The sequence below is a fragment of the Pipra filicauda genome, unplaced genomic scaffold (genome assembly GCF_003945595.2).
Source record: "Pipra filicauda isolate LSUMZ 115617 unplaced genomic scaffold, ASM394559v2 scaffold67_size6003252_pilon, whole genome shotgun sequence".
Lineage (NCBI taxonomy): Eukaryota > Metazoa > Chordata > Aves > Passeriformes > Pipridae > Pipra > Pipra filicauda.
Genome location: NW_024104842.1, coordinates 1,369,683 through 1,396,708, shown reverse-complemented (window position 1 = coordinate 1,396,708; position 27,026 = coordinate 1,369,683). Strand labels below are relative to the sequence as shown.

At 36.9% G+C, this 27,026-nt stretch overlaps 1 protein-coding gene across 1 annotated transcript in view; it reads right to left on the bottom strand.

Moving 5' to 3' along the window:
• Positions 1-27,026, bottom strand: part of SORBS2 (sorbin and SH3 domain containing 2) — a 154,102-nt gene that overhangs the window by 45,665 nt on the left and 81,411 nt on the right. Inside the window, exons 6-15 of the mRNA XM_027735493.2 lie at positions 25,549-25,641; positions 24,936-24,962; positions 23,818-23,942; positions 22,282-22,884; positions 15,031-15,066; positions 9,676-9,820; positions 7,197-7,372; positions 2,613-2,679; positions 1,493-1,537; positions 119-305 (exon numbers count right to left, since the gene is read on the bottom strand). Of these exons, the coding sequence (XP_027591294.2) occupies positions 119-305; positions 1,493-1,537; positions 2,613-2,679; positions 7,197-7,372; positions 9,676-9,820; positions 15,031-15,066; positions 22,282-22,884; positions 23,818-23,942; positions 24,936-24,962; positions 25,549-25,641 (1,504 nt within the window). The remainder of the gene's footprint in view (positions 1-118; positions 306-1,492; positions 1,538-2,612; positions 2,680-7,196; positions 7,373-9,675; positions 9,821-15,030; positions 15,067-22,281; positions 22,885-23,817; positions 23,943-24,935; positions 24,963-25,548; positions 25,642-27,026) is intronic.

Sequence of the window (27,026 nt, the reverse complement as noted above, 5' to 3'; positions counted from 1 at the left end):
CCCTGAATAAAGCCCTTGAAGTCATATTATTCTATAGCTGCTATTTTATCCTTTGTTACATTCTGTAATTGGAATACCATACATACCAAGAACACATTTTGAAAATATGCTAACTTACTTTTCTGGTGTAGACCTTTGCCTCAGACGATGTGGTGGTACTGGAGGTGGCACATGTGGGGGTGGTAAAGGGGACGAGACCTTAAAGGCATCGGAGCTACTGTCAGAAGCGCTTTTAGACAAGGGTCTGTACGTCTGTGTCTTTGCAGCTGGATGTGCCTGAGCAGAGAAGGATGGACTGTAGCTACCTAATATAAAACAAACCCAGAACAGTCATAGCATGAGAATATGTTCTAAAAAAATGCAACATAGAATGCGTTACAAGAACCCACAGTAACTCAATAAAGCTGCAAGGTTACAAAATGTGTAAATGCACCTTCAAAAGTACATTGTTTTGTACTATGTAGCCCATTAGAAAACTCTGTACTTATTTCTATATAAAACTACAAACACACAGACAAAATGCAGCATAGTTAAAATAAATTCATTATTAATTTGACTGGAAGAGAAGTTAATGGGTGTATATATCCATCCATCCACAACTGTTAATGACAGCCTGTAATTAATCCCCAGGTTCATCCTGTCAGGAAGAGAAGAGGCAGGAAACACACCTTTTTTTCATTGTTTTAATAACTAGTTAGTCTGGGACAATGAGGCAATAGCATATCTTGAAGAGGAACACAAGAATACAAAGAGATGTCAAACCACTGACTCATAACAAGTGCTCTCAACAGCACGGAAAAAGGCACTACAGAGAGCATGTCAAAAATTGAACTGGAAAAATTCTGAATGGCATTTTTGCAGAAGGCACTATGGATTTTTTGCACATAGTCTATTCATGCTTTCATTTTTGTTTATTTTTGTAAATAATTTTACCATATGGTTATAATCCTCTGAAAGACACAATGATTTTATATCTTAGATGAATGTCTTTTCTTGAAGCTGAATAACATCCATGCCAGCGCCTATAGCAAAAATGGTCAAGATCATAAAACAGAATCAATTTTATTAGGCACTCTTACTGCATATTTTTAAGGTGTTTCCATTATGTCCTTTTTATCCTTTCATGTCAGTAATTAGCGTTTGCATTTTCACACAGTAGTTCCCTTTCCATTTTCATAAGGAAAGGCCGTGTTACTCACAATCACTAGTGAAAAATAAATGCAATGTAATCAAGAAACTACAGTATTACAGTGTTTTCCATCTGCAGTGAGAGGCCCACAGCTGCAATTCATTTCTGTGGTAAGAATTAAACTAGAATTAAACTAAAATTAAACTTGTGTGATTTGCGGGAAAAAGGCATGAACAACTGAGATCAAACAAGACAATAAAATGTGTTTCTATAAGCATTATAAAAGCAAGCATGAAGAGTTATCTACCCCATTACTTGCTGACATTAACAAAAGACTAATTTTGAACAGGGAATAATTCCTACCAGTACCGTATGCATATGCAGTATTATAAAAGTCTGCGTCGTCATCTACAAAAAGAAATACATACATTACAGTAGTGCCATACACACCAGTTTATCCCAGAAATACAGCTTTGTTTTTGCAAAAACAGACAGAAGATCAGAGGCACTGAAGCACTGTATTTCTTTTCCTCATCTCATAAGTGTTTTTGGAAGACTCTCTCTCTCCCCATTTTACTTACCATAGGCTGTTTTTACCATCTTATTGCTAGAATGGCATCTTCTGGTCATGTTACCCACATTGCATACTTACTAAGTTAAAACCAAATTGCAAATTATAGATTTTTATTTGTTCTTTTCCCTTCCCCAAGCTCAATTTCTTCCTTTTGTCAGCTTTCCTCTGCTAGAGACTGTTAATTGTCGTTCCTATCACAAAAATCAAGCCCAAATATCTACGATGTGACTAGTGTTCAAAATAGGTCTCGTAAGCCAACATTTTCCTGCCTACATTTCTTATTCTCCCACTAACAGTCTGTGTAACCATACTGAATGTTAATTCTACCTCAGACAAACGAAGTCTCCTTCCTTCTGGAGGTGTAATAAGCACTGTTGGCATTTATACAGTTTCTTGGCATCCTTGGTGACAACCATGATAAAGGACATTAACTTTAAAGATACCAATGTCACCAAAGTTCCATTTCAGCAAAACCAAGTAAGATATTCTAGGAAAACAATTAAATTCAAGCCCAAAATTTATCCCCAAACCAGCCTGTGCTGTTCTAGCACTGGAGCTCTCCAAAAGGAGATTTACAGTGGCCAACTTCTCATCCCTAAAACTGGACATGAGGATCACTTCACTGAGCTCCCCAGTGAGATGGTAATCATGCTGGTTGCATACCTATCCTAATAACTTTAATTTTATTTAGTTCTAGGAATAAAATAAACCCATTAGAAATTGTCAGCCTACACCAGAGGAAAATAGCTTTCTCCACAGTAAAAACTATCACTGAATTTATGAATTAGATTTGATTCATTATCTGACACTTGGTGAACTCTTGTATTTTCACATAGCAGACAATCAAAATGCAGAAAAATGCATATTTTAATATGAATGAAAAACCATCTAGACAAAACAAAAACTCACCAGGTTTATGAACCATATGGATTTGCTTGAACATTGTCTTGTACCAATCCTTTGGCCTGTCAACTGTCTAAAGAAAATACAGTTTTAACAATTAACAACAAAATCAAAATACCTGTGTGTACAGATATGAGCAGACATTTAATGCTATTCAGGACAGAAGGTCTATTATATTTTGTTCTCTATTTATTATAATCATTTTCATACCATATATTTCAAATGGTGTATTTATGCTTTTCATCTAGGAATTCCTGTAACAAATTCTGGAAGACACTGAAGACCGAGTCAGTCTTGGACTCTGACCTTGGGAGGGTACGATGGTTAGGAACATAGGAATTAATATCAACATCAACAGTCTTAGTGCCCTATATGTGACAAGGATGAATGCTAGATTCTTTACAGGAAAATAAAAACACCTCAGCAATTATGATTACAAGCATGTAAGAAGGGCTTCTTTTGAACTCCTGGCAATTTTCAGCTTAAATCATCTTCAAAATCTAATTGTTAAATAATGCAGAAAGACTCTGGAATGCTACTGAAAAAAGAATTAAGATCACACTACATTTAAGAGTTAATGTTTGGATTGTAAACGAAGAGTAGTCCTTTTATCAGTTTTAAATGCCCTTTCCAGACAACTTATTTTTAATTTATTTTTCTGTTTCAATAATCACTCATTAAATGATACTTATCCTTACTTTTGCAAACTAAGTAATTCCGAAGTTCCCAAATTCTGCTCATATCAACACCTGCTCGTGCTTCTTTTCATCTTTCACCCTTCTGCATTTTCTCTTTTGCAGTCATTTTCTTTGAGGTAGGATGATAATATTTCAGAAAAGAATTAACTCAAAGGCAAATATGTTTTCAGTATTTTTCTCCTTAAATTTTTTCTTGTCTCTCAGTAGTCAGAAAAGCAAGTACTTTAATGCAGAGAATCAGAGAATGCTTTGGGTTGGACAGGACCTTAAAGGTCATCTAGTTCCAATCCCCCTGCCATGGGCAGGGACACCTTTCACTAGACCAGGTTGGTCAGAGCTCCATCCAGCCTGGCCTTGAACACCTTCAGGGATGGGGCATCCACAACTTCTCTGGGCAACAAAAAACCCTCAACTCCCCCCAAAACCAACTAAACAAAAAATAAAAAATTATTTTCAAACCTCATGGTGCACAGGGATAATTCGAAAGACCTCTCTCAAAGTGCATTAGCTTGCAGTAGCTAACACTAAATCTGCAATCACTTTGCTCACTCCTTTTTGCCTTGAAAAGTGAAAATCTACAAATTCTTTCCTACAGAATACTGGACAGATCTGAGAGTGATCACCTGGCTCCATGTCATCTTTACTAAATCACACTTTTACCCTAAATACTTGTTACAGCTACTATACATAATGCATCTGTTTTGTTAACAATGGTGAGCTCTTACTATTAAGGGACTAGCAAAAATGCTCCCATATTTTGAGGACTCAATATAAGTTCTCATAAAATTGCTATTAAATAACATTTTAAAAGTGTTTAAAACAAGAGGTGACAGTCAGTTGAAGAACTGGGAAATCTGCTGGGTAAGAAAAAATTTAAGCAGGGGATTATGCTTTTTATCTAGACCTGCTTGCAAGATAGAGATGAAGGAGATACAGCTTTGTCTCAAGATAGGTCCCTTCCTCACCAATATTGCTGAGTTCTGCCAAGAGTAAGGGCAGAGGTGAGGTCTGGTTAGCACATCCTGGTTAGCCCATCAGGAGAAAAATTCCCACTGTGGCAAACTGTGGGAAAGGAAGCAACAGCTCATACACATATCACCTCAAGTCATGGGAACAGCATGTGCGACCATCCTGTGGATACCTGGAACTTGGACTGTATAAAGGTGGTACCCCCAGAGGAACAACTCTGGGACCTCCACCACCAAGAAGCCCAGGGTAAAGAAGGACCAACAGGATGCCGCTGGATCCATGGGTGGTGACTGTGCTGCGCTTGATCTCTCTCTCTCTCTCTCTTTCTCTCTCTTATTCCCTCCCCCCTCCCACTCTTTTCTATTTCTTTCTATCTCTCTACCTCACATTTACTGTTACATATAATCTGTAATATTGATTTCAGCATATGGTCTTGTTTGCACCTTAATTCATGCAGAGGCATCTCTCACTAATTGGATCATAACATGGTGTCATTTGACTGAATGCTTTTCTGAGCGAAGAGCATCTTATCCTCTCTTTTCTGAAGACTTCATTTTTAATTTTACCTTCTCTGGGGCAGGGCTTGGCACAGCAGCAGAACTTAACAACGATCTGAATTTTCAGATTTGTACTTCCCAGACCTGGCAGGAGCTGAAGTGGTATAGAAGGAACATGCTAACATGGGATGAGCATTCTGAGAGAATGGAAAGCTCTCATTTCTCTCTCAGCAGCTTTGGAGGTTCGGAGAGGTTCGGAGAGGAGATCACTCTGTTTTCCTTGGCTAAACAGCTGTCACAAACTATGTTCCGAGAGTAGAAACAGACTTGTAGGAGATAACCACAGCTTGAAAAACTGCTCTGCTTCTGAAAAGCCATCAAAGTCTGGAATACAGATTCTCTTGAGTTCTTATTTACATGCTTAACTTTGAGCAGCATAGCATTTAGGAACACACTGTGTGTGTGTTACCTATCACCATGAATCTGCATTTACTGCCTTTTTTGATACACTGTTGCCTTTTTTGCAAGGATCGAAGAATAAGAAACTTTTAAACCGCATGAAATGATAAATCCAACTAATTTGAAAACTTATTTCTCTCTCCAGATGGAGTGAGGCTAAACTTTCTGGGAGAAGACTCCTATTTGGATTACTCACTGACCTTGGAAAAAGAGAGGGTGATTTATCCTACCTTCTCCTATTCATGGAAAACGCAGTTTTAGCATTTTGCAAGGCACAGCATATTTGAGTCTTTTGCTGACAGCTATACCAACTTTGTTCTTGCATGATTGGGGTACACAGGGCTCAAATACACTTGTCCACATTTAAAAAGTAATCTCAAATCAGTATCTTGAAAACAATTTTACTACCAGCTAAGTCTTAAGGAAGTAGAATAAGGACAAAAAATGGCATAACAGACACACACACACACACACACACACACACGCCAGCATAATCTTTTAACTTATATCTCACTGTGAGAATTATTTCTATAACACTGAGATTACAGGCTATAAGATATTTTGAAATTGAAACATAACAAAACCCAGCAAATCCAGTGGAAAAATGTCGTACTTCAAATTGCATTATATTTTCAGGAGAAAATCTGAGAGACTCAGATCATACAACCTGAAAGTTAAATATAGGTTGGAAGAATGCTAACTTGGTTAGGCACACTTAAGGGGGACTTCTGTTATAATCTCATATAATCTATATGCACTCTATTAGAAAAATCTACCATTTAAAAAGTACAAAACCAATTACTATATCCATGATAAATCATAGGGACTATTTACTTAAAAAGGGGGCAGGAAGCTAGAGCATTTCGGAAAGAAATTTCTTCATTTTTAAAAGATTCTGATCTTATTACCTTTTTATGCCAAAATAAAGCAAGAAATGTCAGAATTTCCCCCACATTCTTAAAAAAACTGTCCCGATCTTACCACTTATTCTGATTTTTTCCTATTGCTTTTCTCCATCAATTCCTGATTTTCCCCCTAATTTTTCAATCCAGTGAAGCAGTTCTTGGCAATACAACACAGCCCCATATGTCAGTATTGGCAGAGAGGACATATCCAACAGCTGCTACATCCTTGCACCTCACAAAGACTTCACCTGCAAGGGCTCTGCTGCTTTCATCCTGGCTCCCACTCTTCTTACTCTTTCTCCGTACAGCAGTTCTTCTCTGGCTGGGAAGGCCAGTAAGCACTTCCTTCACAGACCTAGTGCAGCTGCCACTGTGCTCTCTGGAGCAGCCAGAAGAGGCTGCCCTGACAGCAGAGTGGAAAGAATGCTTCAGCATAGTGAAAACAAAACTCTTCAGTTTGACATCCTGGGACCACTCAAGCAGTGACTAGCGGCAGATGATCAAATTGGGCTAGTTACAATGAAAGGGCTTCCACGCTATTTGTTTATGTGCCACTCAAGGGCACAATGATTATTTATTGCACTCCCACGAAAATGCTACTCAGATTACTTTCAGAACAAAACTATTCATTTCTGTGCTATCCTGATGACACAAGAACCACTGCCCAAGAAATGCAGAAGCATAATATTTTTACATACACACACACATGAATATATGAATACTTGCATACACACACGCAAACATATATACCGTATGTATAAACTTTATTTTAGAAATAACAAAACAAATGCAATCATTATGTATCTCCAAAAGGCAAGAACTAAAACAGAAGAAAGACACAAAATTTTGGCTACTTCTAATTAAAACTAGAAACATGAGGTTGTCTAATTATGCTCCCATCAGCATTCTCCTTTTCTGTCAACACACAATATTATATTCATGAGCTCGCTGATTACGCACACTGTATTCCACATTATATAAGAGTGGAAGAATGTGAAAAACCCATTACCAACAATCAGTTCATTGTATGAGTTCATACACAGATTTCCCAGAATTTCCTACCGTTCTAATTGCTGTAGGGATTCCAGATTCATCTACCGGGCCAATCCCTGCATAATGTGGAGCTTTAATTACTGTAATTTTTTTTTCTTCTTCTGAGGTTCTACAGATTGGTATTGTACTGGTGGTGGTGCTGCTGCCAACATTCTGAACATGCTGTGAGTATGTCTCTGTGGACTCTGTAAAGATAACATGACAGAATATCATGTGATGACACAATAATCATATTTGGCAGTTAAAACACACTTGCCCATTTCAGTATGCTGTACAATGACTGACAACATTTATCACATACATATACAACATTTTTAAAAGACATATCATCTTAACTAGGGCTTTGCCCTACTTAGTATGCCATTAATAAAATTATAAATTTATATAATGACCAGACAGGCTACTCGACTCAGATCTTATTAGATTAGAAGTACTTTTTCACAACATCTTGCTCACAAAAAAGAGAAATCCTCCCACAAATGCAGCAGAATCTATTGAGAAAGGCACAACAGCCTTTCTCTTATAAATCAAACTCTTGCACCTTTCCTACTCATTCCTTGGAAACTAGTGACATAATTTCAAAACTTCCACTCCCCCACGTTTAGCAAACTATAGAAAATAGCTGCCCTGCAAGCATATCAAACAGCCCTGCACAAGAAGTTATGCGATATGTGCTTAGAAACATTAAGTTTTGATGCGTGAATATTTGTAAGAAATAAATTTATGTTGAAATGTTTATGTGCCTCTACATATAATCCATAAAAATGGACTTGAGTAACTTGGCACCTGTAGAGCAATCTGATGATCCACCTACAGTGATTCAGGTGAACTGTGCAGGCTGCTACTGGTTTGTAGTGACTTGCAATATTTCTACCCTTCTCCTTCAAATCTACCCTTATAATTAATGAAATTAATATCTCACTATTACCATTTCCTTCTAAAATTCAGAGTAATTTATTTGACAAAAAACACCTCAGTGCTGGGATGTGACATGAAAATTTGTACTGCTGCAGATTATGCACTTCTTTCCTGTATACAGGAAGAAGAGCCCTACTCCTCAGGCAGCAGGTTTCAGTAAATTAGTGGGCTGCTGTGACAAAGCCTCTACTCTGCAAGAGCAGGTACAATGAGACATTTCCACTGCAGGATAAATGAATGCACGGAGTAAAAATATACATTCTAACACCAGTGGTAACAACTACAATTGCCTTTCACATGACATTAACATCCACTGATTATTCTAAAGAAAAATAAATTAATTGTAATATGAATCAACAAAAGGAGGTCTGGTTACTGAAAGCTCTAATTTTAAATTGAGTATTTCTGCTCACTCCCACTGCAGAGCTGGATTTGGCATGGCTGTTTCAGCTACTTACTCAAGTTTGAAATCCTGTAAATAATCCAGTGCTCCACATATATGGAGAGGGGCAACTCCGTGTGGCAAATAGATATTCAGAACTTTTTCCCAAAAAGCATGATGTTAAATTTAGAAAACATTTTGGATTTGATCCTTCATTCTTCATAGGTCTCAAACTGAGGCCATCAGGGGGATTTTTACATGAGTAAGGAGAATTAAATCAGGCTGTTACTGTGCTGTTACTGAACTTCAGCATCATGCAAGAGTGAAAGTCATGGGAAAATACACATTTCATGTATATCCAACCACACTGATAAGGCCTTATATCGTCAGACTGGGAGCAGTCAAAAAATCTAGAATTCTGGGATGTGGAGAAACCCATGTATACAATTTTTGTACTTATCATGATGATAGCAGCATTTGTCTAAGCTGTAAATCTCAGAGTGAGACCTGTCACCTAATTTTCCTGCAAGCACAACAAAAAAATAAACTCTAGGATCACATTCAAATTATTTTGCATGTATAATCTTATCTGAATACGCAAAACACTGGTAGAAAAAGCAGCAAGCAAATGACTCTTCTGGCAAAACTCGATTATACTGGCAAAGAGCCTTTAAGCCTTTCTAAGGTTGATAATGTTTGGTTTGGCTTTTTTTGTTTAGTCTTTTTTTAAAATAACAATGTCCTAAAAAAATACACAAACAAATTTTAGATTGACATGGCTTTAGGTATTCAAAAGCCCAGAGCCCCGCCTTTATTGGCAGTATTTCTACTCGAGATTATGGAAGTTGTGGGGAGGACCAATGTACAAAGCTGGCCCTCGGGTTTCTTAAGGCAAAATCTGAAGGGGCTGTACAGGTTGAGCTATTTTGATAGATTCCCTTTCCTCAGTAAAGCTAGCAGAAAGCTGGCAAGAGGTTACACTCACACACCTAATAGCAACGCCAGTTCAGGATCACTACTGTATCTAACAATAAATGCTATTATTTTTTGCATTTATATCCCAAGGTAGATGAATAGACAATACCTTCATTATGGACGTGAAGCACTCCACAATTGTTTGCAGTCTTTGCCACATGAATTGGACTATGCTGTGTAATGTATAAAGCAAATATTCTGTGTGAGGCTTACCCATCATCCTGCCATGCTGCATGATAACAATGTTGGAATTGAGCGAAGCTGGTGGAGGGTAAGCTGAAGAAGGGGAAAAAGGCCTTTGAAAGTGACTCACTGGGCTGGCAGCAGTGCCAGAATTCCCATTCACTGTGATCTGAGCCTGAGAGAGACAAAATAATAACCCATTAAACTACACACAAAGCCCTCCGACTGCCATCCCAAAGAAAGAGTGATGCAAGACTGTCGTCCACGCAACAATTACCAGTTGTCAGGTACATAGCCATAATGGCATCTGCATTCACTGAAACACAAAACTTATCACAAAGGGAGCAGAATGTGTTCCTTATATACCTTGTAACACCCCTCTTCTCTCCTTGTATGTGCTGTCTGTGACACATGCTGTCATAGGAAGGTGACAGAAAGATCACAGTCAGGGCAATGAAGATGGCACAAACAAAGTTTGCAGGGGTTTGAGAGCAATATAAAATGAAGATGGCAGTAAAAGTTCCTCTCGTGTGAACAAAGGCTGTCTGCCAGAGATCCTCACACCAAGAGACACATTCCCTTAATGCACATGCTCAAGCACTATTGATATTAATGGGAACTTCTGTGCAGATCGAAGGGAAAAGGCCCATTAGGACTAGCTAAAAAGAGTGAGAGAAAGTTACTTTAAACAATGGAATTCAGCCACAAAACAACAGAACAAAATCAAATACATAAAATGGGAAAGCTAAGCAAACTGGCAATAAAGCAGCAAGCACCAAAAGCCGTTTAGGCTTCAGTCACAAGAGGTACCTCAGAATCCCTACATCTGGTCTGTAGCATTTTTATGAGGAGTATTGCAAGAATTAAAACTGAGATATTGAGAAAGCATTGAATGAAATAAGAGGGTAGTGAATATTTCAGCAGAAGAAGGAGGAAAGCTCTCTGTAACATCTCTGTTAATGCAGAACTCTTATTTAAATCTGAATAAATTTAGAACTATGTAGCAGCCGGCAGCCAAACTCTGCTCAATTTTATATAACAAAGGAACTGAAAATGTAAACAAGAGACTATCTGAAGCAGCAAAGCATAAGGATAAAATGTATCAAAAGGCAATTTTTTTTTTAATATATGAAAATAAAATGGTTCATGACCTTTTGTATACATTTGTATTTTGGAGATCACTGATTTGAAATTTTTAACATCTTGGCCTCCCATAGCTAAGAAAGCAAAGCAATTTCTGGGTCATATGCAGACATCATGTGAACTCCTAGATACATTCAGGGATTTTAAGGATGCCTTTTTTCAGAAGTGACCTGGAAAGTTTCTGTTGTGGTGATGTCTCCATTGAAACTTTTGTGTTTACATGTTTCTTCTCTTAATGAAGTCTAGAACCGAAATGTAAACTAAGCTGTCTTTTCTCACACAATTCTCCCCTCAAAAAAACCCCTTGAAGCTGTTAGAAAAGCTACATAACCTCAAAGATAGCATTTCAAGAGGTATAAAGGCATGTTTTCAGACCAGGTTTCAAGATGAGGCCAGTCATCTCTCCCCTACTGCAGGGGTTCACCCATTTTCTTTTCCTATATATTGTCTTTTTGAGAAAGTTCGTTTCTAGGAAAGGCAGGGCACAACTATGTGCAGAGCTTTATGCCTTCTCAATCATTTACTATGGCTTTTGTTTTTCTGAGCAGAACTAGTGCAAGTTCTTTATAGATTGGAAATTTACTCCTACGAATTTCTGTAATTAAAATTCGAGATATTCCTGTGAAGGACTTTACCAAATAGCTCAGTTAGATAGTAAGGCTCACTAAGTAGTACACAATATCATGAAAACAGGATCCACAAAAGCAGTTGACAGACAACAGTCATAAATGTGGCATGTTCATATATAATATTTTTAGGTTTGCTTCTAAAGGCTTTAGAGAGGATCTCAGCTCAGCTATGACTTCTTAGTTCCTAAGGACTTTCTCTCTGAGGAAAGTTTCTGTGAAGGTGGCTATTCAATTTATCTGATGCATCTTGCACTGTTGATAGGGTTAGCTACAAAAGATAGTTTTGCAAAGTTTCAAAGGCTTTTCCTTCTGTTGGAATCATTTGGAAGTTACTGACATTTCAGTCTGAGAATGTGACGCTTTAGTTCCAGGTGACAGAGCTTATTCCCAGATTTTGAAAGGAAGTGAAATCCTTTAAGATGCCTATTCATGAATTAGACCTTTTACTTTCCTAGGTAATCTACTTTGTGGGAAAATAAGACAATACAGAAAAAAACCTACTTCACCAAAATGCACCTATTTTCCAATTTTCTGGGAAGATAATCCTAATGTTTCATGATGTTCCTTTCCCTAGGCACCTCCATTAATTTTTTTCTCTAGTATACATAACCTGTCCTTCACTGCTAGTAGAGAGCCACCTACTTCTGCTGCTAGATAATCAAGCTCTTGGAAAGATTCCTCCTAGGTATGAGGTTTAAAATTCCTGTAGGCTGCCTGAGCATTAGAAAGAGCAGCTCTCTGGATTTTTGAATTAGAACAGAGAAAAGCATCCATCTGGGACTGGATCTGCTTTCTAACTTTCCCTCTGCTGAGACAGGTAACAAGGAGAAAGAGGTCCCATTACGGATGTCAGAGCAGTTCTCTGCAAGAATGCTGCACAGCACACCACTGACTTCAAGACATTGAATTAGGCTAAAATCCTCAGGATCAATTCTTGAAGATCAAAACAGCTACAGAAGAAGAGGCAAAGATCTAATGTGTACAAGTTTCCATTAGATTCCACAATTTCAAACTACATAAACAAAAAGAACCCATGAAAAGTACAGGGAAAATGTCCGTAACTGGAATAGAATCAGAAAAAATAGTTTCCAAAACCAGCTGTTCTTTCATTTTAACTCCAATTCTAAGCACAAGTCCAAATAAGAATCGCAATTCTCATCCTTCAGGTTTTCAAAGAATCTGTGACTAAAGGTACTGCAAATTAACCACAGATTTATGTTTGGCTCTGCCTTTTGCTTGGAATATTTTGCAATTTTGCTTATTCAGCTCTTCCTGATACTGCTTCTTCTTCTTAGAAGAGTTGGTTTAAAACTTTTTTGCCTAAGCTCTCATTAAGAAACTCAAGAGTAAAGAAACATCCCCAGTGTGGACAGAAAAGTCTTTGAAAGTGGGTACAGTGCTGGATGGCCCAATTCTATATTACTTTTATCATTCTCTCAGTGGTTTTCATCTAAAAAATCAACAATCTCCTTTGAGAATGAAGATCATTGAAGGAGCAGAGCCACTAGCAACATATATGTGTGTGCCACCAGCTTCCCCATCATTTTGTCATTTCATGAATGCATTTATAGCCATCTGGCCCTCCTCTATAGAGGATGGGAGATGAAGACTTTCTATACTGCAGAGTTGGGTCTTGCCAGCAGTTTAATTTCTGTGGGGCTCTTAGGATGTAGGGCTTTTTGGGGATTTGGTGGGAGACTCATCCTTTCAGTTTGTCCATCAGTGGTGAACAACTGTTCTGCTCATCCCTGCCATGTCTACAAGAGAAAGTGGTGGTCAGATTACATAGCCTTCTACAGGGAGACTACACAAAAAAGGAAAGAAGAACCAAGTGTTTGCTTTAGCTTGCAAAAAATGGTGCTCAAAGAAAACAAATAGAGGTAGCTATTTTAGAAGTAGGCTAGAAGAAAATATAAATGTTCCATGCTTCCCATAGCTCGTAAATGGTCATGCAGTGACCGTGTCTGACCAGTCTGTACTAATAATGGTATCTTTGGTTACAACTACTGGGTTGTATGCAGATTCATAGTACCGATTCTAAAAAAAATAAAATGGTTTCAGAGCTGTATTACAAGAGTTGGGAATTACAGGTTTTACATGCCTCCTATCAATATTACTTTTTTAGCAGCATCCAGAGCACTGAAAACAGATCATTGACTTTCCAGGTGACTACGTGAAAGGTTGGGCTCAAAATACTTTTTGTAAAATATATATGAAGCTTTAAAAATATATGCACTGTTTGTTCTTTTCAGACTTGAAAATTACAGTATGCTGAAGCATTTGTAGAAAGTCTGAACACTGGTGTGACCCGATAAAACTTTGGATTCAGAACATCTCTCTGTTTTGCAATTCAGCAACAAATTGCTCAATTTAAATGAAGGCTTTGTTCTGACTCATTTTAATCATGTGGATAATCTCAAAAGAAATCAGAAGTGATCTGGATTTGACCCAAATTCCATATCTTCTTTCTACACATATAAGAGTGTACTGAGACACAGAAAAGGGAATGTACATGAAGTGTCTAACTGCATACTGTTTGTTTTCCTTGACTTAACAAAGAGAAGAGGACAACTGGGTAATACAAGACTATTTATGAAGTTCAGTCCTATAAGAAACTGTGCTTAGGAGAGTAAAAGGTTAGTTAGAGGAGAGAAAACCAGTTTCATGCAATCGGTGGTCACAGCTGGGGAAAAAACTGCATTAAATGTTGCCAACATTTACTATGAATTTACAAATTACATTACTGATATCTGTATCTCAGTATAAACCAAAAATGGTGGTAGCCCAAAGGCTACAAACATATACAAATATACAAGCCAGTATATTGCTAACAGTATTTTAAATAAATCTCTTCAAACTGTACTTGCTTTTGATGCATTTGGAACAGATATTTATTGAACTTATTTTCTTTTACTTTAAGCAATGTGTTTGATACACCTTAGCTGACCACACAAGTGTGTGACAACTTAATATCATTTCCTACTACCAAATCTGATACGCCAATGATTTTTTTTAAACAACTGTTGCAAAACACTGTCAGACTGCATACATGGAAAACTACTAACAAAATACTTGTATGTGTAACAGGATAACAGACAAGTTCGAATTCTGTTCCCCTTTGACAACCTGTTTGAACAAAATGGATGAGGAAAAAAGGAAGCATAATTACATGAGAAGTGGCAGCAGTGTTGGTTAAGGTGGTGCCATCTGACACAGCAGACATCTGGCTCAAGGTTGGGGAAGGTGTTTCAGAGCAGTCAGTAGTATCATAGCTACAAGTCTGCAGCTCATCTAGAATGGCTGTGGAGGACTCACTCACTGTGCGGGAGGAGCACTCACTCATGGCAGAATCTGTGCTTACAGAGGCTGTTTCATTCCTGTGGATAATACTTTCAGAAGCTAGGTATGGGCATTTATATGAAAATTGTGAAAGGGCTGGGGTTTTATAAAAATGTGAAGGCAAAAAATCATCAAGCGTTGGCAAAGAATATGGTACTAGATGGGTGCTACTGTCTGGTGAGAAAGAGGCTCTGTTAACTGGTACCACAGGAGAAGGAAGAGGCAGTGGAGAAACTTCTGTTGCTGTTTGTCTGTGTGTCTGTGAAGCATTTACCTCCATCACAGGGGCAGTTACTTTCTGGTTTCCAAGCTGAGATTCGAGGAAAAAAAAATAAGAAAAGAAACAGATTACTAAATGAATAAAAACCTTTTCCCTTTGGCTCTTGCTGGGTGTAGGAGAATTACAAAAGCGTAAGTTTTTCAGCCACCCGAGAAAGTTCACATTCACATGGATTAGGAAATAAATCAACCACGCTCTATATTAGACTAGGAAAACATAAAAGAAATGAATGCATAAAATAATAGTGGAAGCAATGCCAGAAACCATAGTGTGCTGAGTATGAATAATCATAATGTACTGCAAATATTAATGATCTCCATTGTGTATAGAGAAGGTTCACACTATTTTATACTTCACACAAATATGAGGCTAGAGAATGTCATGTCCATTTTGTTTTCAAAATGAAAAATGTATCTGGAAGTCTGATTTCCATAAATGTTACTCTGTTGTTTTTTTTTTTGTCTAAGACAGGTATTATTTTGAAATTAACCATAATATAAAGATAAGCAGGACTGCAAGCTAAAAGAAACACTACTAATGAATGTTCCTATGATCTGAAAGCAATAGGTGGTGGAATTTTTTGCCTCTTGTGACTGAATACATCTTCTCCACTGCCCCTCTAATAAAAATATTTGGATGATTTTAGAATTTCCAAGCACCCTGGAAGCACCCTGTCTACCTACTCTATAAGGTGTATGCATAGGAGCTTTTTCAACATTAGAGGATACAAGGATTGTTAGGGTAACTGGTATAAATCTGAGAAACAACAAAGACTGGGAGCAGAAGGACAGGGATGACTTCATACTGGAACAAAACACGCTAGTTGTTTGGATTCAGCATAGTTCCTTAAAAGTGTAAGGGAACAGCCTCATGAGTGCTTCTGAGAGTTGCCACACAATGTATGAGTTTTCTGTTATTTCAAATGAGCCACAGGGCACTGAGTTTAAACTAGTCCTGCAACCGGCTTTTTGCATCTGCAACTCTTTTTTGAATTAAAGATACATGAAAAGCATGTTGGCATCTAATATTTGTTAAACAGCTGCACAAATCCTTCTATACTGCCTATTAACTACAAGCTTTCAATCAATTCCTGAATTATGTCAAAATACTGCCTACTTCAGCACTAATGGTTTCACTTTTGATAGGGCTGAGGAAGTCTGGAATAGCTGCTGCAAAAGAGTGTTTCGGAATTTAAATTTATGTAAAATAGAGGACAATAAGATACCATGTATAGTAATTACTACTTGAAAAGCAACATTTAGTCATAGATATCACATTGTTACCAGTAATATAGTTATTTCCTATGCTTACACTAGGCAGATGTCTTTAATCATTCAAAAAATGTTTCAAACCATCAGATTAAAATGCCATTTTGGTATTTTAATCCAAAATCTGAAAATATCTTCTAAAGCCCTTATGGAAGACTTGGAACACGACCCAGATTATGCTACTTATGAGAGGTCACTGGGGGTCCAGTTGCATAATTCTTGCTGAGATCAACTAGAATTTACACAAATAACCTTGATGAGGTCAGTGGGACCATCTCTATGAATAAGCATTTCAGGAAATAATCTTAAGTATGTGAACAGATATCCATCACTTGTTCCAACTGATTCAAAAGAAATCTTTGGCATTAGTGGACCTCTAGGGTACACAAAAATAGCCAAAAGCTGCTGTTAAAATCAGCAGTTAAAACAGCGAAGAAACTTAGTCAAACAGCTTAAAATCCAAATCTTATTCACAGCAATATTTCAAATCTACAATTGAACAAACCCCCTCAAACTTAATCTTTTCATAGAGGAAATCTGAACAGATTAATTCTTAATCAAAAATATGAATAATTGAGTGTATAGACTATAAAAGGGCATAGAATTTTTAGAGAGATCTAACTTGCCAATGGAAACATCAAAAGAACAATGGAATACTATTAAAATTAATTTAATGAGAAATTAAGATGGCTAGACAGCATAATATATCAGGAGTTTAAGATGTATGCATTTACATACACATATAAGAGACAGTAATCTCACTTCACAGGTACCTAAAGGGAAGGCAGAATCATATTCATGATGAATTTCATCATCTATGTAATAATTCAAGATCTCCAGCTAAATACACGAACCAGGAGATCACGGTGCAATTATGAGTCAGAGCCAATAAGAAGTTTTGAAGTTCCTGAGACAGGATATCCTCTCAGCATTCCCAGAAGAAAAGTTATACATGACTGAGCCAAAATACGTGAATTCATCTCATATTGTTAAAATAACAGGAATTTTTGAAGAGTTGAGAAATCTAGTAAACCTTCTGGCTTTGAACTGAGAAGATTTCTTGCATGCTTGAGAAAAGAAGGGATGGACAACACAAGAACAGATATTCAGGGTGCATCCAGAGAGCTAGTGAAATTGAGTTTTTAAAGAATTTAATTTATTGTGTTTGGTAAATAATAGCTGATTTCATCAAGTCAAATTCTTAAAAATGATATAAAGTTATTATTCTTACAATATGGGTAGAAGGAATGCAGAAATTCTAGGTACTAATTCCCAACATGAAGCTTCTCAGCTCTGTAGAGTAAAACTTCTACTCTGCCTGGTTATAGAATTCTGTTGTAGGTATAACCATTACTCTGGGAAAAAAGTGGCTTAAATTGTAATTTAAAACAGCATTGTTTTTGAAAACTGATTTACACCATTTAAAAAATATGCAGTCTTGGTAAATTGTAAACAGATATAACTGACTACTACTAATCCATATTTTTCACTGTGAATGAAATCTCAGTGAAAAAATATGAGAAGGACAAGGTGAATGCATTTCAGGAAACGTTTAATACTGGTTCCATTCAGCAAGCTTCAGATTAGGTTTGTTATTGATATAGCACAAGAAATGCTAGCAGCAGTCACGCAGATTAAATGCCAGACAAGGATTTAATGAGATTGATGAAAAACTAGTTAGACTATGTAACTATCTTGGGTTGTGAAGCGACACTTGAGAAATAGATTAATGCCATCAGTCTTGAAGTGAATTGAAGGCCTCAAGTGCAGCTTTCTGATGGTCCTTAGCAATGCTTCCCTTCCTTCAAATAGCAAAATGTTAGGCCTGAAGAACACAGTTGCTACCCAATTCACATGAAGTAGACAGGTGACCCTAATATGGGTTTCAAAACCAGTCATCTATCATTTTAATGCAAGATCTGTAGGAAGTGGTATGAAATTACTAATGACACCAAAGTACTGGCCTTGCTTCAACAGTCAAGACACAGATAAGGAGACTCAGAGATAAGTGAATAAACCCATTTTGTTAATACATAGCAGAGTTTAGTAGTCAACAATCAAATTACACCCATACATTTGCACAAATGGGTAAAAATACCTCTATTTTTAACTGTTAAAAGTTGATGTCAAATCTCCAAACTGACACTGTAAGTTCTATTCCTATGCCCATTTTTATACCTAGCCCTCTTATTCAAAACTCACTATATGGAGGTGGAGTTCAGTCCTTGTTTAAAACCAGAATACTGATGCAGAGCTTAAAATGAAAATTATGTGCTCAATTTTCTTTGCTTCACATCTGTCCCCAATATTGAAACATGTCTTCTCTATCTTCTATATCACTCTATGTATTGTCAATACCTAATAAACAGTAACGTACTAAAAAAAGTGATTCAGAATTTTTTTTATTCCAGGCTTATTTTCCTTGATCTACTTTTCTACAGCTATAAGGCTAGGAAAAGAAACACTGCTATAGTAGTTTTTATTCCTCCGGGACATCAGGACTAAAACAAGTGTTCACTCATCTGAGGAATGCAAATAACAGGACAAATGTTTTGCATCCGCAATTTCAGAGAGCAGTATTTAGAACAACAGGCAACTTAGGAACCCAGAAAAAAAATAAACATAAAAATATCAAGCGATTATTTCCGAAGATGCAGCTCAGAATTCTTCATTAGTTTAAAACTTCTTGTAAGAAACTTGGACATCATCTCATACTAACAAACACTAATTTAAAACATATTTGCTTATTTCTCCTGTATCTGCAGTATGGTACAAAGCAGCAGCATCTCTTGAGACTGTAATAATGTAAAAAAACCCTATTATTGAGTAACTTGAATGCTTCTATTTTGATATATACTTTTACGAGGTTTAACCTTTCTCTGAGTAGGAGTGTTTATAAAATGTCATTCAGTGAGTCATACCACACTTCTGCTTGCTCCTAAAGTTTCAATTTCAACAGATAAGCTCTGAAATGAAGTGCAAATAGGAGCACAAGATACATTAACTTGGACCATATAAGCTCTCTTTTGACTGTATATTTCCAAACTTTATAACATAACAGAAATGTATATGTTCACTACACACAGATATCCACAGATGAACAGTATTTCTCATTTGCCATCTCTTAAGAAGTGATGATTAGCTGATCTTGTCTCATTCTCCTCCACATACATAAACCCAGATGCAGAAGGAGAAATGCAACTTTCTGAGTGTACTTGTTTTTTGAAAGTTTCTGTGGCAGCTTTGAACGTTGCTGGTAGGCCTAATTTACGCTCTGAGAGTGTCCCTTGAGGATACATAAAACCTATGATCTGCAAGTACAAAAGTATTTTAAATCATGTACCAAGTCCTGCAGAGCTTGCAAATCTAAAACAATCTTAAAAATGAAAGTACTATCATGCACAGTATACTGAAAGTTTTCTATGTGAGGAAAAATTGTGAATTGATATCATGAAATATATATATATGATATACCATGATATACACCACTAAAGGGAATCATAATTTTTGGCATTAGTTAGAATACTTTCAAGGTTTCAAACCAAGATCTGAGTCAGAAGATAAATATTTTTACACATACAGCTTCAGCCTTTATTTCTAACTTTAGCTCACGGCGTCCTCATTTTGGAACCTCCCCTGATGCAAAATTTTACACACCTCACATGCTGATTTGTACTCTAGTTTTAGATAGGTATTTTAATACAGTCAGCAAAACCTACTGGCTCCATGACTCAACTGTGATGCCAAATATATGTCTTCATTAGAATTTATTCCAAAGTGGAACATCATGGAGGATGTCAGCTGAATTTTGCAGACAAGAGACCAATAAAGGGATACAGCTTGAAAAGTTGGCTACATTCCTTAATAATCTTTGTGATAACTGAATTTTTTATCATTTTATTCAAAGCAACCCAGTTGCCAAATTTCTGATAGTTCCTCCCACACAATGAAACCAAGAAGGCAGAAAAATAAGTGTAGAATTGCCAAAAAAGCCACAGCTACTTTTCTCATTTTTTTCAGCTCATACCAGATTCTAAATTAAAAAGAAAGTGCAAAATATGTTTTGACTTTTAAAATCCTAAATAAAAGTATGTAGAAGATAAATTTTTAGTCCTTCTGATTAGACTTTGAACATTTGCAATTACTCTTGTTTATAAAAAAGTATTTCCCCTAATCCTTGTTAGCTGTCATACAACTACTTTCTGTTTGAGAGATAATTTGATTTATCTGAGCATTTATAATGCATCATATTCTAACAGGCTGAAAAACTATTTTTAAGTGAGGAGATAACATAGACACAGAAGTTGCATTGATCCCACCTACACACCTACGCCTGTTCTACTGTCAGCATCCCCTGATGCCCATATTTAAAAGACTTGCAAGCCTGTCCTTTATAATCTTCCTATCTACTAGAAAAAGCTGTTCCTCTGCTTTCCTTACTGTTTCTGACATGATTTCTTTACTGTGGCTCTTGCTTGAACTGACTTGTTCTACCTGACAAAATTCACTGAGTAGCAGACTGGTTCTTCTAAAGGGTAAAGCAACTTGTTTTTCTCAAAATGTTCTTAATTTTATGCCGCCTAAAAGAAGGGTTTAAAATGATAGTTTTGTGTCTAGTCTTGAAAAAGACAAATATGATTAATCCTTCTGTGCTCCCACTTTTTAATGGAGTCAATTCAAAAGGAGCATTGCAGACTGCTGCCATATATTTTCAGAGCTTTGTTCTGATCAAAATTTTTACTTGGGACTTGAGGGGGAAAACAGATATATTACAACTTTAAAACTATCTTGTTGCTAATGCAGATACTTGAGGCTTCCAGAGTAGAGACCTGGTTGAATGTGATGCTCTGAAAGAACAACAGTCTGGGAAAGCAGATGTGTTACTACTGTTCAGAACAGGGCTGTCAATGGACTTTTCAGATTGCAAAATAGTGTCATATTTAATTCAGAGTAGCCTCACTGCTTCCAGCAGAACTAGATGAACACAAATATGCCATGACGGGATCCTCACTCAGACAAAGCTTTGAGGCACATATGCTTAGATCTATAGCAATCTCTACCTCCACCTAAAGGCTTTCCAACATAGATAAGCTGGTATATTACTAGATATACTAGAATAATTAACTTTTTATATAGCAAAAGCTTAACGTGACTAAGTAAAGCAAAGTAGAAATGACAAATTTTATTCAGAGCTCTCCTTTTGACTAGTGTGTATTCACTGCTGCTTTATTGGTCCCAGGCTTATTTTATTTGACTCAGTGACTTCCTGAATGGTGATAAACCCTGCTCAGACTCCTCTGGTCCTATGCTGTGTGCTTGATACTCCTATTTCTCCTATATGAGGTCAGTACAGCTAACAAAGATTTTTCATCTCAGTAGGTATAAGGGGAAACAGAGGGACTTAAAAGTTCAGTGCCCTGTGATGTTTCATATGGAGGTCGTTGACAAAAAGATTTTATCAGCCCATTTTCTTTTAAGAGCGCAACTGCACAGGACACATGGCAGTGCCTAGCCTTGCAGAAAGCACCCACTGACACAATTTACTTTTTGTGGGTCTAGCAAACTGGCAGAGCTGCACTTGTAGAACTCTACCCCACAACCAACCTAACCCTTTTCTATCCATACTCGATCCTTCCAGCATCTATGGCAGCATAATGCTCTAATGAGACCCTCTCTAGGAAGAGCCACTTAAGCAGATGCATTGTCTACAATGCACTCATTTCCTATAGTGCATTTTACCTCCATAAAGTACTCACAGAGGAACAAAGTCTGCCACCCAGCTCAGCTAGATAATTAATCTTTTAAAAATAATCTTCCAAAAACTTCAGGTTTTGTTCATTTCTGTTTGGATCCATATGACAGGTAGTTTTACCCAGAAAACATAGGATCTAACTTTGATAATGTAAGTATAACTAAACAGATGGTTATTAAGTGATTCACGAAGATCTAAAATAAAAGATGGAAAAATTAAATATACCACATGGCATTCTGCAGCCTGTGAAGAAGGAAGAACTGTAGACTTTTGTCCCAAATCCTTTGAAGACATCTTTGAAGTGTCTGGAGAAATACTAGGTGGATGTTCTTGGATTTCAGGCTCTGCTTTATTGTCAGGGGAGGAAGCTATCTGAATGGAAAGAGATGCTGTGTGTATCTCAGGCATGGGGTTACAGGCAGGTGAGACAGGCCTTTGTGGAAATACTGGCTCTTCAACAGGCTCGAGCTGTTGCTGTGAATTACAATGAATGCTACTTGCTGGGTCACGTGTCCGGGTTAATTTCAGGGTAGATACCTTACGTTTTTGAGACTGTTGCCTCTGGCCTTGATGGGAAGTAGTACTTATACCAGCTACTGTGTTTGTGCCTGCACTGGAGTTTGAGGTCAGTGGTTTAATGATTTTTTGTGCATAGGACACACTTGTGTTAGATATTTGAAATGACATTGTCTCCTGAACAGACTTCTCATTAGTGTAATAGGCAGTATCTGTGGGATGGTATTTAGCTGGACCAGCTGTTACTGCCTGGAGATTAATTTCATTCTTGTGATTAGTTACTCTTGCTTTTCTAGGGGGTGGCAGAGGTGCCTTAGTTGCCAAAAGCATCCACACACAGCAAAATAACATTGAAGAAGAAACAGAAAGAAAGTAAATGTTAGCAGGAGATACAACGCAGTTTGACTTTTATCTTTAAATAAAGGAACTGGCAACTTAAGGGCCTTCATCTCAACATTGCTCAATTCAATGGACAATAAAATGGTCAGATTCCCACCACCTTTTCCTGTGCAGTGCTGTACAGCTTCTGTTTAGAAAGCCAGATGTTCCATTTGTTCAGAGTAAACTGGGATCAGAAGGGAGCCCACAATCATCTATTTTCTTTTAAAAAATAATTCTTACACTGCATAAGAGTTATTACTGTGAAATTGTTCAGGTAGGTAAGTACTCCATGATATTAGATCACAAGCTATTATTCACAGGTAAGATACATATATAAAACACACAGAGCCTCTTAAACCTTTGAATTAAAGTAGTAACAGAGACTGTATTAAAATTGGTAAGTTGATATTTTTTGGACAGATAAATATGTTTCCAAGTCTGGTTTTTACTTAAGCATGCTCCAATTACATTGTTCTGCAAAACAGGCAGAAGCATTTTCTACCTTATAATTAATAAACACTTATTCTCAGATATTTTGATGACTGGTGCATTTTTCCAAGTGTAAACTATTAATAAATACTCTTTGAAGTCTGGGAATACTCCTAGAAAGCTTTTACTTGCGTATGACCTACTTTTATTTAGATGTTTGTCTTGCCCATTGAAAGCAATTTCTGGTAATTAACCCAGAGGCATACAGCCTGTGTGGAGAATGCTTTATTTATGCAGTAAACCAGTTTGTAATGACCCATATCTGGAAGACTTCAGGACAATGCTCCATAGAGGTATCCCATCTATATTTGCTGTCCCCCCAGAAAAACCCACACACAAATGGCATAGCATGAAACTCAGTGTGTTCAGTTTTACCTGAGTTGGTGATTTTTTATCCTGTAGATTTGGCCGCACACTCCTAAAACCTTTTGCTGAAAGAGATGAACTGCTAGCGTCTCCATTCAGTGTCTCTCTACTTCCATTATTGTAAGATCTCCAAGCTTTTGTAAAGAAAAAAGAATCAAACCATTTTTTGGTGTGTGATTAGTAGATGTCTATATTGCTCTCAACACAGCAACTCAGCTACTAAACAAACTATGGAAAACTTTAGCTACTACACAACTGACATGGCTGCTGTTATTACCATGGAAGTTAAAAGAACACAGAAAAGCTGCCACTCTACAAAATATTGGTCCTTAAAATTTAGAAAATTCAAGCACTGAAAATTCTGCTGGTAATGGCAGTTTGAGATCTCCCCACAATTTTCATAGGACTATAGATTTTAACCTTGGGAGTACTTTTGGGATACTGGTGCTTCAGCCCCTGTACAAAGCAGGCTGAAATACTTTCACCGATTAGGTTCTCAAACTTCACAGCTGTGTCGGATTTTGAAAAATATCCCAGCTCATATAAACTTAGTTGGTCATGGCAGTTTCACAAAATTTCACCACAATACCCAATTAGTTGTTCCACTAATGTATCTTATTGCCAAATCCAAATGACACCTCAATTTTCCAGCCAACCAACCAACCAGCTTTTTTTCTCTATTCTCAGACCTGCGATGCCCTCAAGACGTCGTCCAAACATAGAGGGAGATGCTGAAGACAAAATACTGTAAGAAGCTGGGAAAATTAACACATTATGTGAGCAGGCTGCTAAATGAGGTGGGCAGAACTTGCAATCCCGAGTAAGACACTAAAAAGGAAATAGCAAGTACCACTGAATGGTGTCACAGTGATAAAGCTAAAGGTGGCAAATTAGCAGACTGTTTTCTCCCACACAATTCATTTTCCTGACAACATATTCTGTGTTATAGGAAATAACTGCTTTCAAATGAGACCTGAATTTGAAGTCTTAACCACTAGCAATTATGATTACAGTTTCAGCAGCGCTTTCCTTAAAGAATGAGGAAGTATGGAGTAATGAAATCAAATAAATAGAAGATTGTTGTAACTGGTATTGCACTGATGCATAAATAACAGTGTTTTATTTACCTGAATCTGGAGACTGAGAATCAGACCCTGAAAAAGAAATATCCAATACTAATTTGTGCTAGAAATAAATTAATTTTGCAAAACCATACAGGGGTATTGATAAGAAGCAGTTCTGCCTGTCTACTGAATATTCTGTGTTTTTATTGTTTTGAATATTTTTAGGAAAACATGCTGATAAATGATTTTTTAAAAGTTAATCTGGCTTCTGAAAATCATTTTACAACAACATTCAGATTCTTTTCCTTAGAGAAGTGCTTTAAAATCAAATTTCAATATAAAAAGTTTGAAATAAACAAAACCTCTTTTTCATGCTATATTATCTTGAATAAAAAACAAGTGACGTGAGACCCAAAATATGTATCAAGGGAAAAATTAATTTATAAAAAACTGATTTTTCCTCAGTCTTCCTATTTTTTTTTTCATTAATGGCTACTAAGCATTGACAGAGAGAAATTAAGACCACTTTTTAAAGAGCATTGTAGAAGTAATAGATCTGTCAGAGGAACAGAAAATACGGTTACCCTTCTCCTCCTTTCAAAGTAATATGGCAGGAATACGTAACACTATAAAAAAAGCCATTTAGAAGCAGTCTCTTGCTGGTTAGTGGTTATACCTGAGGCCAATAGGTTTGGAGAACTCTGAACTCTCTTCACAGCTGTTAATGTGACAGACATTGCAGCACGTTTGCGAGCACACCCACCGCTATCTGGAAGCACAAAACAATACAGACAGCAGCCCCAGACAAAGGGAGCAAGCACATGCAACAAATCACAGTGTGAGATATGCCAAACATATATGAAAATAAGCATGCAGTTAGGGAACTGCTGCAGAAATGTGTGTATTTGCAAGTTTGGCAGATTAGCAGAATACATAAAATTTCACAAGCTTTAAACAACAATAAACCTCACAGAAAATAAGCAAAGAAAGTAATATTTAATACTTAATCCACTAGGGAAATATACACATTCTGTTACCTGAAAGACTGCTTAATTACAGCTAATTAGTAAAAACAAAGTAATGAAGATAAAGGATTAAGCATTCCAGAGTAATATTAATCAATAATCCGCACTGTAAAATAATTTCATTGTATGCATTAGGAAGACATCATTCAAAAACTAAGCTTCTGTTTGATAAGCTGACAAAGTACTTTTGTTAAGTCTTCTGGATCCTTTATGTTCAAGAAACAAAATTACTAGGAAAGGCATATTTTTTTCTCATTTTGGTGGAACATCCTTGTTCTCCCTTTGCCCCTTTTTTATCTAATGGAAGATAAATATATGTCTGGAACTAAATAACATTGTGAGGGAATGACTAGAAATTTAAAATAATTTCAAACAATGAGGAATGAAAAAACCCCCTGTCTTCTGGATCTTGCACGTCTTCTTTTCCTTACTCTGCTCCTCTCTCACTGGAGCTGTCATTGCATTTTAGAAATACTCTGTTATTACAAGAAGACATCTTTCCCACAACTTAGCATTTTAGCAACTCTATCATAGTTGTACAAGCAAGATAATAAATATTACTCTATTTATATATTACATTTAGCTAGAATTTTTTTTGCTCTTCATTATAATAATTATTTTAATTTTCATATTTGATATTACTGAAATTTCATATAATACAAGTATTATAAAGGCCTTTTTTATTTCTGTGACCTATGACACAAAAGTTTATTAAATTATGCTTAAAGAAGACCTGCAACCTATTTCCTATGATAACATGAGCCACAGAGTCATCTTTAACCCACATCTGCAAAAGAAGCAAGCTCCTGACATTCCTTTGCTCATTCCAATATTCCCCTGAAATAGCAGAGCCCTCTGGCCACCAGTCCTGCAGGATACACATTAAGTAGTTGTTAACATTGGCAAACATCAGAGCCACTGCCTCAGGTATAAGCAGTACCAAAGACCCATTGCCAACTCCAAAGATCGAGGCAAAAGGTCAAATGATTTCAGTCAGCAGTAGTTGAACGCAATACACTGCCTGCCATCAATTACTAGCCTTGTACAAGTGAAACAAAGTCAATGGCTATCAAATCTTGCCCATTTGTTTTGGTTTGCTTACATAAATATAGAATGGCAACGGTAATTA